The sequence below is a fragment of the Peromyscus maniculatus genome, chromosome 23 (assembly GCF_049852395.1).
Source record: "Peromyscus maniculatus bairdii isolate BWxNUB_F1_BW_parent chromosome 23, HU_Pman_BW_mat_3.1, whole genome shotgun sequence".
NCBI lineage: Eukaryota > Metazoa > Chordata > Mammalia > Rodentia > Cricetidae > Peromyscus > Peromyscus maniculatus.
Window position 1 is genome coordinate 22,033,651 of NC_134874.1, and position 15,015 is coordinate 22,048,665.

At 47.4% G+C, this 15,015-nt stretch overlaps 1 protein-coding gene across 1 annotated transcript in view; it reads left to right on the plus strand.

Moving 5' to 3' along the window:
• The window catches only part of Caln1 (calneuron 1), a 467,294-nt gene that overhangs the window by 34,574 nt on the left and 417,705 nt on the right, over positions 1-15,015 (plus strand). The window contains exon 2 of the mRNA XM_016002519.3: positions 440-629. Within this exon, the coding sequence (XP_015858005.1) occupies positions 511-629 (119 nt within the window). The 5' untranslated portion in view covers positions 440-510. The remainder of the gene's footprint in view (positions 1-439; positions 630-15,015) is intronic.

Genomic DNA, 15,015 nt, shown 5'->3' on the forward strand with positions numbered 1-15,015 from the left:
GACAGGGGTGGTAGGAATGGAACCCAGGGTTCCACAGATGCTGGCAAGTGTCTGCCACTGAGCTCCACTCCTAGCGCAAATTCTCTGTGTGAAGTGCTGGGCTCTTTTGCAAGTAGCCCTCCAGTTGGTGTCTGCTGTTGTACATTTTATATTGCGTCGGCAATGCCCAAGGGTGTGAATGGAAAAGTACCTAGAAAGATTAGAGTTGCTTCCAGAGGCGCAGATCCGTTTGTTATGTAATACTCTCTGGTGACATTGAGCCCTTATTAATAACTAAACATCTGTCAGGACTATAATTATATTTCTGGTGCCACGGTTGTATCTACCATTGTCCTGTGTAAACATGGAAGGGCAGGTGTGAATTATTTAGGCAACTGACTTTGAGTAAATAATTGCTCAGCATTGTTTCCGCCAGTAAGTTTCTGTCAACTCCTTGCAGAGTCTCAATGTCTTCGCTGATGTTCCTTTGATGTGCCCCCAAATCTCTGACCACATCACTCTGGACCCCTGATGCGGCTGCCTGAGCAACCTGGAGATGGGAAGCCTGAGAATGAGACAAAGGGGGACCAAGAAACCCCCGAAGGGGGAGAGGAGCCACGGAGAAGCCAAGCCCCTGACTTCCCCACCTGGCAAGTCTTCCCCCCAACCCCAAATCCCTGGACCTAGATTGCTTTGCAACTCCCAGGTAGGGGAGTGGGGTGGGGTCTGGGAGTTGTGATGCCCAGGGGAGAGAGGAGAGCCTATGAAAAGTCCATGGGGGTGGGGGGCGCTTCCCCAAGGATGAGCTCTCAGCAGGAGACAGAGATCATATGGATTATATTTATATGGATTCTGGAGGAGGTGGGTTTCCATGGACTCCATTTGAGATTCACGCTCAAGGCAAGGGGGTATGGTTGCAAAGTCACTATCAGTACCGGGTTTGAGAGGCTGTGAAGTTTCGAAACAGATGTAACTTGCAGAATGCAGAGCAAGTGACAGCATGAAAACGGAACCTTTACATAGGTCATTTTAATTAATTCTCAAAATATTCCCACGAGGATCTTTTAAATCCCGTGCATGTGGTGTGTGTGTGTGTGTGTGTGTGTGTGTGTGTGTGTGTGTGTGTGTGTGTGTGTGAACCCAGGATCTTGTATGCATTAGACTAGCACTGTACTGGTCCTTATCAGGGGATTTGGGGAAAGTGCTCTACCACTGAGCCACACCTCCAGCCCCTCACTAGGGGATTCTAGGCAGGTGTTCTACCACTGAGCCACACCTCCAGCCCCTCACTAGGGGATTCTAGGCAGGTGCTCTACCACTGAGCCACACCCCAGCCCCTCACTGGGGGATTCTAGGCAGGTGCTCTACCACTGAGCCACACCCCAGCCCCTCACTGGGGGATTCTAGGCAGGTGCTCTCTCACCATACTATATTCCATCGCTTTTTTCTTACTTTGAGACATGGTTTCATTAAGTTGCCTTAATCAGCCTTGCCTTAAACCCACGCAGTACCCCAAATAGTCCTCGAACTTGAAATCCTCCTGCTTCAATCTCCCAAGTAGCTGGACTATGAGGTCTGCATCACCAGGCCTAGCTGTGTGAGAGCATTTTTACAAGAGAAAAGTATTAACAAATACTGAGTAACTGGCCTGAGGTCATAGAGTTGAAGGAGAACCCAGAATTCCTATCCAAGTCTCTCTGAGTACAACTATGGTCTCCTCCTCTCCTCTTCCCCCTCCTCTCCTCCTCCCTCCTCTCCTCCCCCTTCTCCCTTCCCCTTTGCCTCTCCTCTTCTTTCCTTCTCCCCTCCCCCTCCTCTCCTCCAAAATGTCTTCCCTTCCCTCTCCTTTTTCCCTTTCCTTCTCTTTTCTCCTCCACCTCCTTCTCTGCCATTCCACCACTCCCTCCTCCTGTCTCTCTCCACCTCCTTTTTTCCACCCCCTCCTCTGCTTCTTCCTTTACCTCCTCTTGCTCCTCCTCCTCCACTCCCTCCTCTGTCTCCTCCTTTCTGTTCTTCCTTGACTCCCCCTGTGTATAGAAGAGGTCGGTTCAGGATGTGGGCCCGATATGTTACCAAGTTACCAAGTTACCATGGGACTCCCTGGGTTTTGATCTTACTCTTTTTCTTTGCCCTGGAATCCTCGCATGCCTGGCTGGTTTTGTGTAGAAGGGAATTTTAGATCTGTGTGATAGGGGTGTCAAAGGTTAGATGATAGCAAGTTCTTGAAATTGGTCAGTTCTGAGATTCTCTCTCTAAGGCTGTTGGTCACGCAGTCTCTTGCCCTCTCCATCCCAGCTCCTATTAGAGGTGGAAAGTGTTCTTGGTGGAGGGATTGAACTTAGGCTTATGGGGGGTGGGAGTGCAAATATTTTTGGTGATGCACTCCTTAGTTTTTCCATCATGTCTCCCCAGAATTGTGGAAATGGAAGCATAGAGGACTCAGGCACAGGACATTGCAAGACTCTATCTAGATTCCAGAACCTTCTCCAAGACCACTCAAGGGCAGGAGCTGACTAACTCCTGGTCAAGAGCATCTTGACGTGCAGGGTGAGCCCTCCTGAGGACTCTGAACCAGAGGGCGGCTTGTGTCTAAGAATGGGCTCAGAATGGCTGCTTGAGAAGCGTGGCCAGGTGTTTAATGACTTTTGCCATGCCCGCGACAAAAGCCCAACAAAGGGCAACTTCAGGGAGCAATGATTATTTCAACTTGTGATTTGCGGTGCTATGGCCCACCATGGAGGAGAAGGCATATTGGCGGGACTTTGGGGGTGTCTGCTCACACGGCACCCACACTTAGGAAGAGCGTGAGATAAATGGTAGTTGACATTTCAAACTCTTTTTATTCAGTCTGGGAACTCAATCTTTGGGATGGTGCGACCTGTAGACAATGTGGGTTTTCACACCTTAAATATGATAAGTTCTTTCCTCCCCACCTTCTCTCCTTTTAAATAGTTTTCCTTTGGAGCCCAGGCTGATACAAAACCCATGATCCTCCTGCCTCATTCTCTAAAGGGCTGGATTTGCAGCTGTCTACCTCTAAGGCCAATACTAAGTTGTTCTGTTGAGCTTGAAGCTGCAACCATTTGCAAGGGTGAGCCCATGGAGAGCTTGCTGTCCTGATTTGTAAGGGTGCTTGAGAGGGCTGCTTGATTTGGAGGCTGAAGAATGTTCTTCCATTTCTGTCCATGCCAGGGGATCTAGGGGAATCCTTGGATACCAATTTACTTCCACTCATGTTGCCATGATAAAATACCCTGACCAAAAACTACTTAGAGGAAAAGGTCTTATTTCAGCTCATAGTCCTAGGTTTATAGTTCATCTTTGGTGACAACATCAACCATCTTCAAAGAGTCACAGTATATCCGCAATCAACAGTAGAGAAGAATGAATGCAAACATGATTTCTCCATGCTCACACCATTCAGGACCTCTGCCTAGGGAATGGAGCTGCCCACGGTAGGTTGGATCTTCCCACAGCAATTCCACAGACCAACTAGCAAGCCCCTCACTGAGACTCTTTTCCCAGGCAACGCTAGGCTGTGTGAAGTTGACAAAGCTGACTATCAGAGAACTGGTCCTGAGTGACTCCTGGGTGGTCAGTCGTGCCGTTGGCCACCCCCGCCCCTGAAAAATGGGATAGAGAGATGCCCACGTAGTTTTGTCAAAATACTGCAAAGTAAACAACTCCACTTCTAGGGTGGTGCTGTGGGCCAATCTGGAGGAAGCTGTTCTCTCTGGGGAGAAGTGGATGTGCACTATTGATATAGAAGCTAAAAATAACCAATCTTCCAAACAAAGTGTTTTTCGTATTTTGAAATGAAAATGTGTAGACAAAGCAGGGATGTAGAATGTATGAGTCATTAAATTGCTGACTCTCAAAGCAATGGGAATTCAAAGGGCACTTTTTTCTCTCTCTTTTTCTCCCTCCCACCCCTTGTTCTGAATAGCTTTGACAGTCTCTCGGCAAACAGGTCCCACAAACTGCCCCGTGGACTTATGGTCCTCCCCGGCAAGAGGCTAAAGGAACTCAACTTCTTCTTGCCCAGTTGCTAAGCTGCCTTTGGTTGCTAGGTTGGTGTCATCAGTTCAAGTAGCCCCTTGAAAGGCCACTCTTATTTTTCCTCTTTGTGTGTTCCCTTTCCCCATGGGACCCCCGGCATTTCCATGGTCCCCACGCTGGGCGCTATGCAGTGTTTGTTCAGTGCTGCTGGACTCATCAGACCTAACAAGGATGCTGCAACATCGAGCATCTCTGAGGAAGCTGGTTTCAGGGGAGAGTGTGTAACACAGGACACTGTAGTAAGACGAGGCAGTGGGCATCTTTGACTCATCTTTGGATTGTTAATGGACGGACTGGGTCTGGACGTTGCATCTCTGTCTCTCTGTCATTTCTCTCTGTCTCTCTCTCTGAGTGTGCAAGTGTGTGTGTGTGTGTGTGTGTGTGTGTGTGTGTGTGTGTGTGGCCAAAGAACAATGTCAAGTGTCATTACTCAGGAGCTCTCCCTTTGGTTTCTCACTTGCCTGGAGCATGCTGGTTAGGCTAGGCTGGCTGGCCAGTGAACTCCAGGAATTGGCTCATCTCCACCACCCCAGTACTGGGATTACAAATCCGTGCCACCACACTTGGCTTTTTATGTGGGTGCTAGGGATCAGACTCTTCTCCTCATGCTTGCAAGGTGACAGGCCCTTCACTGACTGCACTATCTCAGTAATCATTCATTCAATCAATCAATCACTTATTTTTTGAGACAGGGTCTCATGTATCCTATACTAACTTCAAATTTGTTATTTGCTATGTAGCCAAGGATGAACTTGAACTTCTGAGCCTTGTACCTCTGCCTCTCAATCACTGGGATTGCAAGTGTGCATTACACAGACCACGCCTGGTTTTAAGCTTGCTTGGCTTATGGAGGACTGGCTATGGAACCCAGGGTGTTGTGCATGCTAGGCAAGTACTTTACTGACTGGGCTACACTCCCAGCCCCGCCCCCCCAATACACTGATGTTCTAGATAAGAGTTTTCTAAAGCCTTATAGGGGATGCTAGTACTTAAAACGGAGGCAAAGACACTGTGGTTGGAGCTCAGTGTGTGTGTGTGTGTGTGTGTGTGTGTGTGTATTTGAGAAGGAAGAGCCCTCAGGGGTCCTGAGAGGCGGCAAGTAGGTTTGCTAGAGGTTTTGATAGTTACTTTTGTGTAACTGAGACTAACATACTTGTTCTAATAAACTTTGGCTCATAGTTTTGGAGGGTTTAGTCCATGGCTCTTTGCCTCAGTAGCCTGTAGCTGTCGACCGTCACATCAGCAGGCACGAATGTGTGACAACACACTGTGTCTATGATAAAGTTCAATGTTTAGATGAAGGGCAGTGAGAGATGAACACATATGAATAAGATAGAACAGTTGAAACAATACATTGTGGTAAGACTCCACACCCACCCTTTGCTAAGCACAAAGACCCGAGTTCAGATCCTCAGAACCCATATAAAAACTTGGACATAATAGTGTTTGTAAGCCAAGTTTTGGGGAATCTGAGACAGGAGGATCCCTGGGGCTAGCCTCGTCAAACTGGTGAGCTCCAGGTTCAGTGAGAGACCCTATCTTAAAAAATAAGGTAGATGTGCCATGTATGGTGGCGCACGCCTTTAATCCCAGCACTCGGGAGGCAGAGCCAGGCGGATCTCTGTGAGTCTGAGGCCAGCCTGGTCTACAGAGCGAGTTTCAGGACAGCCAGAGACCCTGGCTTGAAATCCCCTCCTTCCAAAAAAAAAAAAAAAAAAAAAAAAAGACACACTTGATATCAGCCTCTGGCTTCCATATGCACCTGCACACACATGTGCACTAACACATACAGCACTTATGCACACACACAAATGCACAACCAAATAAAAACAAAACATTTTACAGATTCAGCTGAGCATGGTGGGTCGTACCTGCAATCCAAGCACCAGGAGGCTGTGGTAGGAGAAGTGTCAAGATTTCAAGGCTAGCCTGGGCTACAGAGTAAAGGCCTGTTCTACTTTCATTTCTGTTACTATAACATAACATCTGGGCTTAGCTCCCAATTCCAGGTGACGGTCCATCATCGTGGAGGCAGTTCCAGCAGCAGGGGCTTGAAGCAGCCAGCTCGTCCTATCACATGCACAGTCAAGAGTAAGTGCTTACTGCTCAGCTAGTATTCGAGACAGGGTTTCTCTGTGTAGCTTTGGAACCTTTCCTGGAACTCACTCTGTAGCCCAGGCTGGCCTTGAACTCACAGAGATCCGCCTGCCTCTGCCTCCCGAGTGCTGGGATTAAAGGCGTGCCCCACCACCACCCAGCTGCATTTTCCACTTTTTAAAATACAAGTCTGGGCTCACAAATAGGGAATGTTGCCGCCCATATTCGAGGTGGGTCTTCTCATTTCAATGAACCCAACCGAGAAAGCCCCTCACTGGGAAGCCCACAGGCCAACCTAATCAGATCATCCTTCACTAATTCTCTGCTCCCAGGTGGTCCCAGGTCATATCAAGTTGACAACTTGATAAACTAACCGTCACAGACCCTATCTCAAACAAACAGACAAATGTAAACTTAACCTCTTTTCTGGTAAATGATTACACACACGTTTTCATTCAGGGACCATTGTCAGTGAGTCTGCATCTAGGTGGATGTTGGAGAGAAGAGATGATTGTTTTCCCACCAGTTTACAAGCTCATGAAGGGAATGGATTAATGCTCAGAACAGAATTTATGTTTTAGGCTGAATCCAAGATCAAGGCATGTGGTAGTTTGAATGTAATTAACCCCTGTAAGCTCATAGAGGATGGCACTATTAGGAGACGTGGCCTTATTGAAGTAGGTGCAGACTTATTGGAAGAAGTATGTCACTGTGGGGGTGAGCTTTGAGGTCTCTTGCTCAAGCTTTCCTCAGTGTGACGTTCAGACCATTTCCCGTTGCCTGCAAGATGTAGAACTCTCAGCTCCTTCTCCAGCACCACGTCTGTCTGCCTGCTGCCATGCTCCTCACCATGATGCTAATGGACTGAACCTCTGAAACTGTAAGCAAGCTCCCCCCTCCCCCCCGACCACTGCAAATTAAATGTTTTCCTTTATAAGAGTTGTCGTGTCTTCTCACAGCCACAGAAAACAAAAAACAAAACAAACTGTGTCTGATAACTCATTTAGGGACATATATCTGAGTGTGTGTGTGTGTGTGTGTGTGTGTGTGTGTGTGTTTACATGTATGGGAACATGTGTGTATTGGGGTGTGCATGCATGTGTGTGCATATGCCTTTGCAGGCCAAAGGCCAATGTCAGGAATCATCCCCCATCACTCATCCATCTTATTCTTTGAGGCAGGGTCTCTTAATCAAACTCAGGGTTCACTCATATATCTAGTTTTGCTAGCTAGCTTGCTCTGGGGATCCTCATTCTTCATCTTTGAAGGTTAGAATTACTGGCTGGCTGCCACACCCACCCAGAATTTATGTGGGTTCCAGGGATCTGAATTCTGGCCCTTGAGTATGCACGGTGAGGCACCTCCCTGCCCCTGATGACAGACGTTCTTCTCTATTGTATAGTGATTTAGTTAAGTGATGTCGCCTCCCTCACTCTTTCTTCGTCTCTCATTGGCTTGCCCTGTCACAAGCAATCGGCAGCGATCATCTTTGTAAGTCTATCCTTATGAACTTGTGCATATGTACTAAAGACAAAATATTTGGGTCAAGGAAGTGTACCTTGGGGCTGGGGAGTTAGCTCAGTAAAGTGCTTGCCGGGCAGGCATGAGGGCCTGAGTTTAATTTCCAATACCCACTTAAAGCTGGCTGTGGTGATGCATGCTTGTCATCCCAGTACTACTCTGTGTAGACAGGTGAATGGATGGATCCCCGGGGCTCATTGGTCAGGCTCCTTAATGAGCCTGGGTCCACTGAGAGACAACAACAACGGCAGTCCCACTCATAAAAATAATAACAAGGTAAGATGGCTGGCAAGATGGTTCAGTGGGGAGAGGGGCTTGCTGCCAAGCCTGGTGACCCCAGTTCGATCCCCGGGACCCACACAAGTTGTTGTTGTCCGACCTCCACAGGAGAGCCACGACCAATTCACACACACACACACACAAAAATAAATAATCGCAATATAAAAATTAAAGCAAACAAACAAACAAACAAGCCGGGCGGTGGTGGCACACGCCTGTAATCCCAACACTCAGGAGGCAGAAGCAGGTGGATCTCTGTGAGTTCGAGGCCAGCCTGGTCTACAGAGCGAGATCCAGGAAAGGCGCCAAAACAACACAGAGAAACTCCACCCCCCAAAAAAAATACAAACAAGGTGGATGACATCTGTTGGAGTGACATCTGTGGTTTCAGTCTGTCCTCTATGTGCCTATGCACATGAGTGTGCCCACCCCCACATATGTGTGCATCCACAGGTGTGAACATGCACATATACTAGCATTATTGCACACATGCGCGCGCGCGCGCGCGCGCGCGCGCGCACACACACACACACACACACACACACACACACACACATCTTCTTTTGCTAATTCTTGCCAAATTGCTCTCCAGAACAGTTGTACCAGTTCATCGAAGGACAGGGCTTTTACGGTCAGGGGACGCAGAAGTGGAGAGGCAGGAGGCTAGAGAGAGGAAGTACTCGAAATGGCTTGTTAATGGAGCTCGTCTCAAAGGACACGAAAGTGAGAGCACTCAGGGTCAAGAGCAGCGTCCTTGATGAACAAGAGAACCACGACTGCAGCCAAGGTGTGAGCCCGCCACTCCACAGAACGCGTGACGCCCGATCTTAGCCGAGGGATTATCCTTCTGCCACATCCTGGATTCTCTGACGCAGGCTCCTCAATCTTTCCCTCACCCCCGGTCCTCTTTTTAGTTTTCAGATTTATTTTTATTTTGAAATCATGTGTATCTGTGGGCATGTCCACACGAGGACAGATGCCCACTGAGACTGGAGGAGGATGTTGGAGCTGAAGTTGCAGGCAGTCGTGAACTGTCTGATATGGGCGCTGGGAACTGAACTAGGTCCTCTGTGAGAGTTGCTAGTTTTCTTAACAGCCGGGCCATTGCTCCAACTCCAATGCAGTAAAAAAAATGTCTTTGATCCATTCTTTGATAACATGTATTGATCACATTTTGATCATTTGATCAGCCTCTGCTTCCCATTCAGCTCCTCCCAGATAACCCTGCCACACCCTCTTTCCAGTTTCATGTCCTCTTTTCATAACCCACAGAAGCTATTTAATGCTGTCCTTATGGGCATGGATGTGAAGTCATATTCCAGAGCATAAACATCCTAACAGGGGCCCGATTCCTGGAAGAAAATGGACCCACCTCACCTGGACATCTTGCACCTGCCAAAGCTCCTCAGTTAGGAGTAGGCTCCATGAACTCTCCCTGACTCTGCTGTAAAGTTGGTTGGCTTGCTCTTGTGTGGATCTAAGGCAGACAGCTGTTGTGTCTGTGTGCAATGGTTTAGAAGCTGGTGCAGCAGTTGGCCCTGATCAACATTCTTCTCAAATGCCTTGTCTTACCTCAGCCTGTTACTGATGCTATGTAACTTCCAGGTTGGGTGGGTTCCTTTGAATAGAATGGTGCTCGGAATGTGTGCATCTCTGTTTTCCTAACTGAATGGGGCTTAGTAGGATCTTAGTCCTGTGTGGCTTTGGTTCACATCCATATTTGGGCCTCTGTGGTCTCAGTATACAACGATTGCCAAGTCACTCTCCTTTAGGGTTGTCAAGGGCAGGAGTGTGTGTGTGTGTGTGTGTGTGTGTGTGTGTGTGTGTGTGTGTATGAGAGAGAGAGAGAGAGAGAGAGAGAGAGAGAGAGAGAGAGAGACCTGAGACTAACTGAACAGTCTCAATGTAGGTAAAAATTTCAGTGTGCCAAGAAATCTTAGCAAGCCAGCTGTGGTGAAATCCATGAACCCACAATACTCTGGAGGTGGAGGCAGGAGGATCAGGAATTCAACGTTACCCTTAGCTACATAGCCAGTTTGAGGCCAGAGTCTTAAGAAAACCAAAGCAAAACAAAGCCAAAGGAATTTTGTTAGACTCAGAAAAAACCAAAAAAAAAAAAAAAAAAAACAAACAAAAACAACAACAAAAAACAAAAAACAAAAAAACAATGTATTTTCAAGACTCTTTTAATGCATGGCTTTCTTTGGCAAGTCTAGCAAGGCCTGTGAATTATGTCTTCTAAACACAGAGTAGAACACTTAAGGTAATAGCGAAGAAAATCAATTGTAGTCTAGTCTGTTTTGAAGCGTTAACAAATGTGTGGCACAATAGGGCACATGAGTCCTCACTGGCGCATTAACTAATAAGATGTAGGAGTGGGCATGGGGACAGCTGCGCATTTGAGGAACTGTGGGGCTAAGAGTAAATAGCATTTAAAAATGACGCGTGACAGTGAGATGGTGGGAAAACAGTAGCACATGTCATAGGTGTGTCTACTACTCAGTCCTCCCTCCCCTCCCCCTCCCTCCCCCCTCCCTCCCTCCCTCCCTATCCTCTCTCTCCCTCCCTCCCTCCCTCCCTCTCCCTCCCTCCCTCCCTCCCTCCTCCCTCCCTCCCTCCCTCCCTCCCTCCCCGTCCTCTCTCTTCCTCTGTTTTGAGACAGGGTCTCACTGTGTAGCTAAGACTGGCCTCCAACTTACAATCGTCCTGTTTCAGTTATCGAGAGCTGGAATTACAGGTGTGTGCCCCACTTTTCTATCTGATGCCTGTCTTAGCCACAACCACCACCCTTCTTTAGGAAACCTGTCCCACAGGAGTGGTCTCCCTCTGATGCCCAAAGACTTCAAGAAACCCCCAACAATGTACCATAGGAGCGGTGTTTTGAAAAGTATTAAATTGGATGCTAATTTTCCTAGTTATTTATTTTGGTTTTCTGAGGCGGGGTACCATGTATCCTGGGCCATGTAGCTGAGGATGACTTTGAACCCTTGGTCCTTCTGCCTCCCTCTCTTGAGTGCTAGGATTGTAGCTCAGTACCCTGCCTGGCTCAAATTCTCCCCTTTAATTGATATTTGGTTGTAAGCTGAGCCCACATTGCTGTGGGATATTTGATCGCACCGTGAAACCCCGAGACTGTGTTAATAAAATCAACCTTGGATCAGGGGGCGGAGACAGTGACTAATTGACAAGAATTAGCCATAGAGAGTCCAGAGAACCCCGGAAGATGGATAGAGAGACACACAGGAAGGAGTAGGGAGGGACTTAGAGATTCAAGGTCTTTTTGGTTTGGGACAAATGGAGAGATGTTCTCTAACCGAGTCTCCAGCCAAAAAGGAAGGTCAGTTGGCCCCTCGGATCCAAGGTTGACTTTATTAACACTGTCTCGGTGTTTCACAGAGAGATCAAATATCCCGCAACACCACATCAAGAGATTTCTTAGGCTGGGCCAGCAACAATAGTCATTTGACTTCTTAGAGACACACTAGACTAAACAGCCAAGATATGTGGGCAAAGGCAGCTCATATATTGCAGCCTGATGGGGGCAGGTCTTCTCTTTGGATTGTTCTTATCAGTGGGAAGGGGAACGTCTCCAGCACTGTGTAATTTTGAGGTACTGTAAGCCATCCCAGCCTCTTCTTACACGCTCTTTGCCTGTGTTTCCCCCCTGGTGTGTATGTTCTCTAGTGTACACTCTCATGTGTGTGCTGTGCACCTATTCACGTGACCGTGGATGTCAGAGATTATCCTGAGGTGCTGTTCCTCAGATGCCTTCTAACCATGATTTTTTTTTTTTTGAGCCAGGGTATCTCACTGTCTTGGAACTTACCAGGTAGCTGAGCTAGCTGGCTGCCAACTCCAGGGTACCCTCCTCTCCATCTCCTTAGAAGGAGGATTACAAGCTTACACCGCCATGCCCAGCTCTTTTATGTGAGCTGTTGTGATCAGACTCAGGTCTTCATGCTTCAGAGCAAACATTCTACTAAGTAAGCCATTTCTCCAGGCCTTTCCCCAATTGCTTTGATTAGAGAATGGTGTCAGAAGCCAAGATCCGGGTGCTAGGTGTCCTTGTTGCTATGGGACAATTGTAACTTCTAGGCCCTCTCAGCTGACAGGGTCAATAAACATGCACATGTATTTGTGTGTGTGTGTATATATATATATATATATATATATATATAATGTATAACCAACACACACACACACACTATATATATATATATATATATATATATATATATATATATATATATATATATAATCTGCACAGATTTCTATGTGTAACTATCCTGCTCTAAACATTGATCTATGCTGTTTCCTAATTCACTACCACATGGATCATTCTGGAATCCCACTTTGCTAAACTATAATGTAGAGCAATTTGGCTCTGACCGTCCACCATCCATTTACTTAATGAGGCCGAATATATTCACAATGTCACGAGAACCATGATGTCATCAACCCACGGGAGGCAACTTCATCAGCTGCGATGCTTGTGTCCAGCGTTTGCCGCATTTAGCTGTGCACAGCGGGTCTGTTTCCAAAGCTGTTTGAGTTGCAATTTCTTCCTGTCCTCTTCAGTGAGATCATTTTATCTGTCTGCAGTACAAATGAATTTGGTCCATTTTGCATTCCAGTCTAGGATTTGTTTGAGCTCGTAAGTGCTTTATTATTTGTTGTTTTCTCTGGGACAGTGTCTCATGTAGCCCAGGCTGCCCTCAGCCTCTGCAGCAGAGGATGGACTTGAACTCACGATCTTCCTGCCTCCACCTCCTGAGTGCTGGAGTTGCAGGCTTGTGTCACCATGCCCACAGGCTTAAACAACTTTTTAAATTTGCACTCATTCAGGTAAACTTATTGGGTGAAGTTTGGTGGGTTTTTAGAAATGTATATTGTTGTGAGCACACAGTCACAGTCGCATACAGTATACACATGTGCCCATGTGGACACGCTTGGAAGCCAGAGGAAGACAGCAAGTGTCTTCTGTCGCTCTCCGTCTATTCCACTGAGACAGTTTCTCACTGACCCTGGAGCTGCTATCAGTCTCTGTCTTCCACAGTACTGGCCTACATGCACATGTGACCTCCCTGGCTTTTTATGTTCTGGGTGTTTGAACTCAGGCCCTAGGTTTGTGCGGCAAGCTCTTATTCACCAAGCCACCTCCTCGGCCCATGTCCCGACTGTTTGATTCTTCATTTCTTTCCTCCGTGCCCTGTTCTTAGAGAATTCTATACAGTGCATGTTGACCATGTTCACCCCCTTTCCCCAGCTCCTCTCAGATCTTCCCCATCCTTCCCTGCTTGCTCAAGCTTGTGACCTCTTTGACATTTTCCCTCCTCATGTCTTTTTGTCATTGGATTATGTTATGATTTGTATGTGCATTCCAGTTTGCTTACTGCGTCTCTACTCATGGAAAGGACACCTTGCTCGCCTTCTATTTTGGGAGGTTAGCTACAAAGCTGCAAGCTAGTCAGACGGCTCAATGGGTAAAGACGCTCGTTGCTAAGCTTGCCGGCCTGAGTTTCACACCCAGGACCCACATGGGAAGGAGAGAACTCTCGCAGGTTGCTCACTCACCTCCACGTGTGCGCCATGACTCACGCATCCCACACGTACACTCCTATGGAAGTAAATAAATGTGGTAAAAATGAAAAAGACCCAGAACTGCTATTAACGTGTGCATGGAGTTTTGCGTACACACATTTTCTAATGGGGTGAATACATAGGGTGGAAGCTGACCTTACAGGTTACACGGCTTCTTATGTGTTCTCTCCTTCAACCTCAATGGAGGCAGCGTCTCTGCCTTACATCTGCTGCTGTGCTCTGTACTTCAGGATACTTGGCCCTAGAGCTTAGGGCTGAGGTTCTTGTCTCTTTGTCTCATCTCTCTGTGATTTCAGATGTGTGCCTCGGTAGGTCCTGGGGTTCAGACTCAGGCTGCCAAGCTTGCAAGGCTCCCCTGCTCATCACGGTGAAGGAGTTCTTGCATCTTTCTCTGGTCATACTCAGGTTGTAATTGTGCACCAGGAATCGGAATTAATGTGCAAATGGTAGCATAGCAGGACCAGTTGCTCGACACCCTCCTAACTGTTTCACACCTACTCCGTCGTAAGTGACACTATAGATGTCGGAGAAAGCTGGGACAGCATCATTGTTTGTCTTCTTGCCACTGATCTCATGGGTAGGAACACTTTTTTAATTTTGAAAAGATTTTGATTTAATTTTGAAAAGATTTGTCTATATGAATCGTTGGGTACCTGTATATGAGTGCAGGTACCTATAGAGGCCAGAAGACAGTGTTGGATCCCCTGGAGTTGGAGTGACAGATGATTGTGAGTTGCCCATGTAGGTGCTGGTGACTGAACCCTGGTCCTCTGCAAGAACAACAAGCGCTCTTAACCACTGAGCCATCTCTCCAGGCCCAGGAACAGATTTTAGAGCAAGTTTTTCTCTTCTTGTGTAAACTATCCCATTCTAACCCTTCCCAGAACAGTGCTCATGACAGTTAGTTCCCATTGTCAGCTTGACTGGACTTAGGTCCATCTAAGAGATATACCTCTGGATGCGTCTGTGAGGGTGTTTCCAGAGAGGTTTAACTGAGGAGGAAAGGTGAAATCTGGATGTGGGCAGCACCAGCTCCTGGGATAGGGTACCAGATGAATAGAGAGGATGTGTTGGTTTGAATAAGAATGGCCAATGGGCCCCCATAGGTTAATGGACTTGAATGCTTAGTCATTGGGGGATGGTGGGGGGATGGAACTATCTGAAAGGATTAAGGGGTGTGGCCTTGTTGGGGGGAAGTGCATCACTGGGGATGGACTTTGAGGTTTCAAAAGCCCATGCCAAGCCCAGAGTCTCTCTCCTCTCTCTGCCTATGGATCAGGATGCAGCTCTTAGCTACTGCTCTAGCACCTACCTGCATGCTGCTAGGCTCCTACTGTGAAGATGATGGACTAGACCTCTGAAACTATATGCAAAACCCACAATTAAATGCTTTCTCTTGTAAGAGTTGCCTTGGTCGTGGTGTCTCTTCACAGTGATAGAACACTGACTAAGACAGAGGGAGAGAGCAGAAGAGTGCCG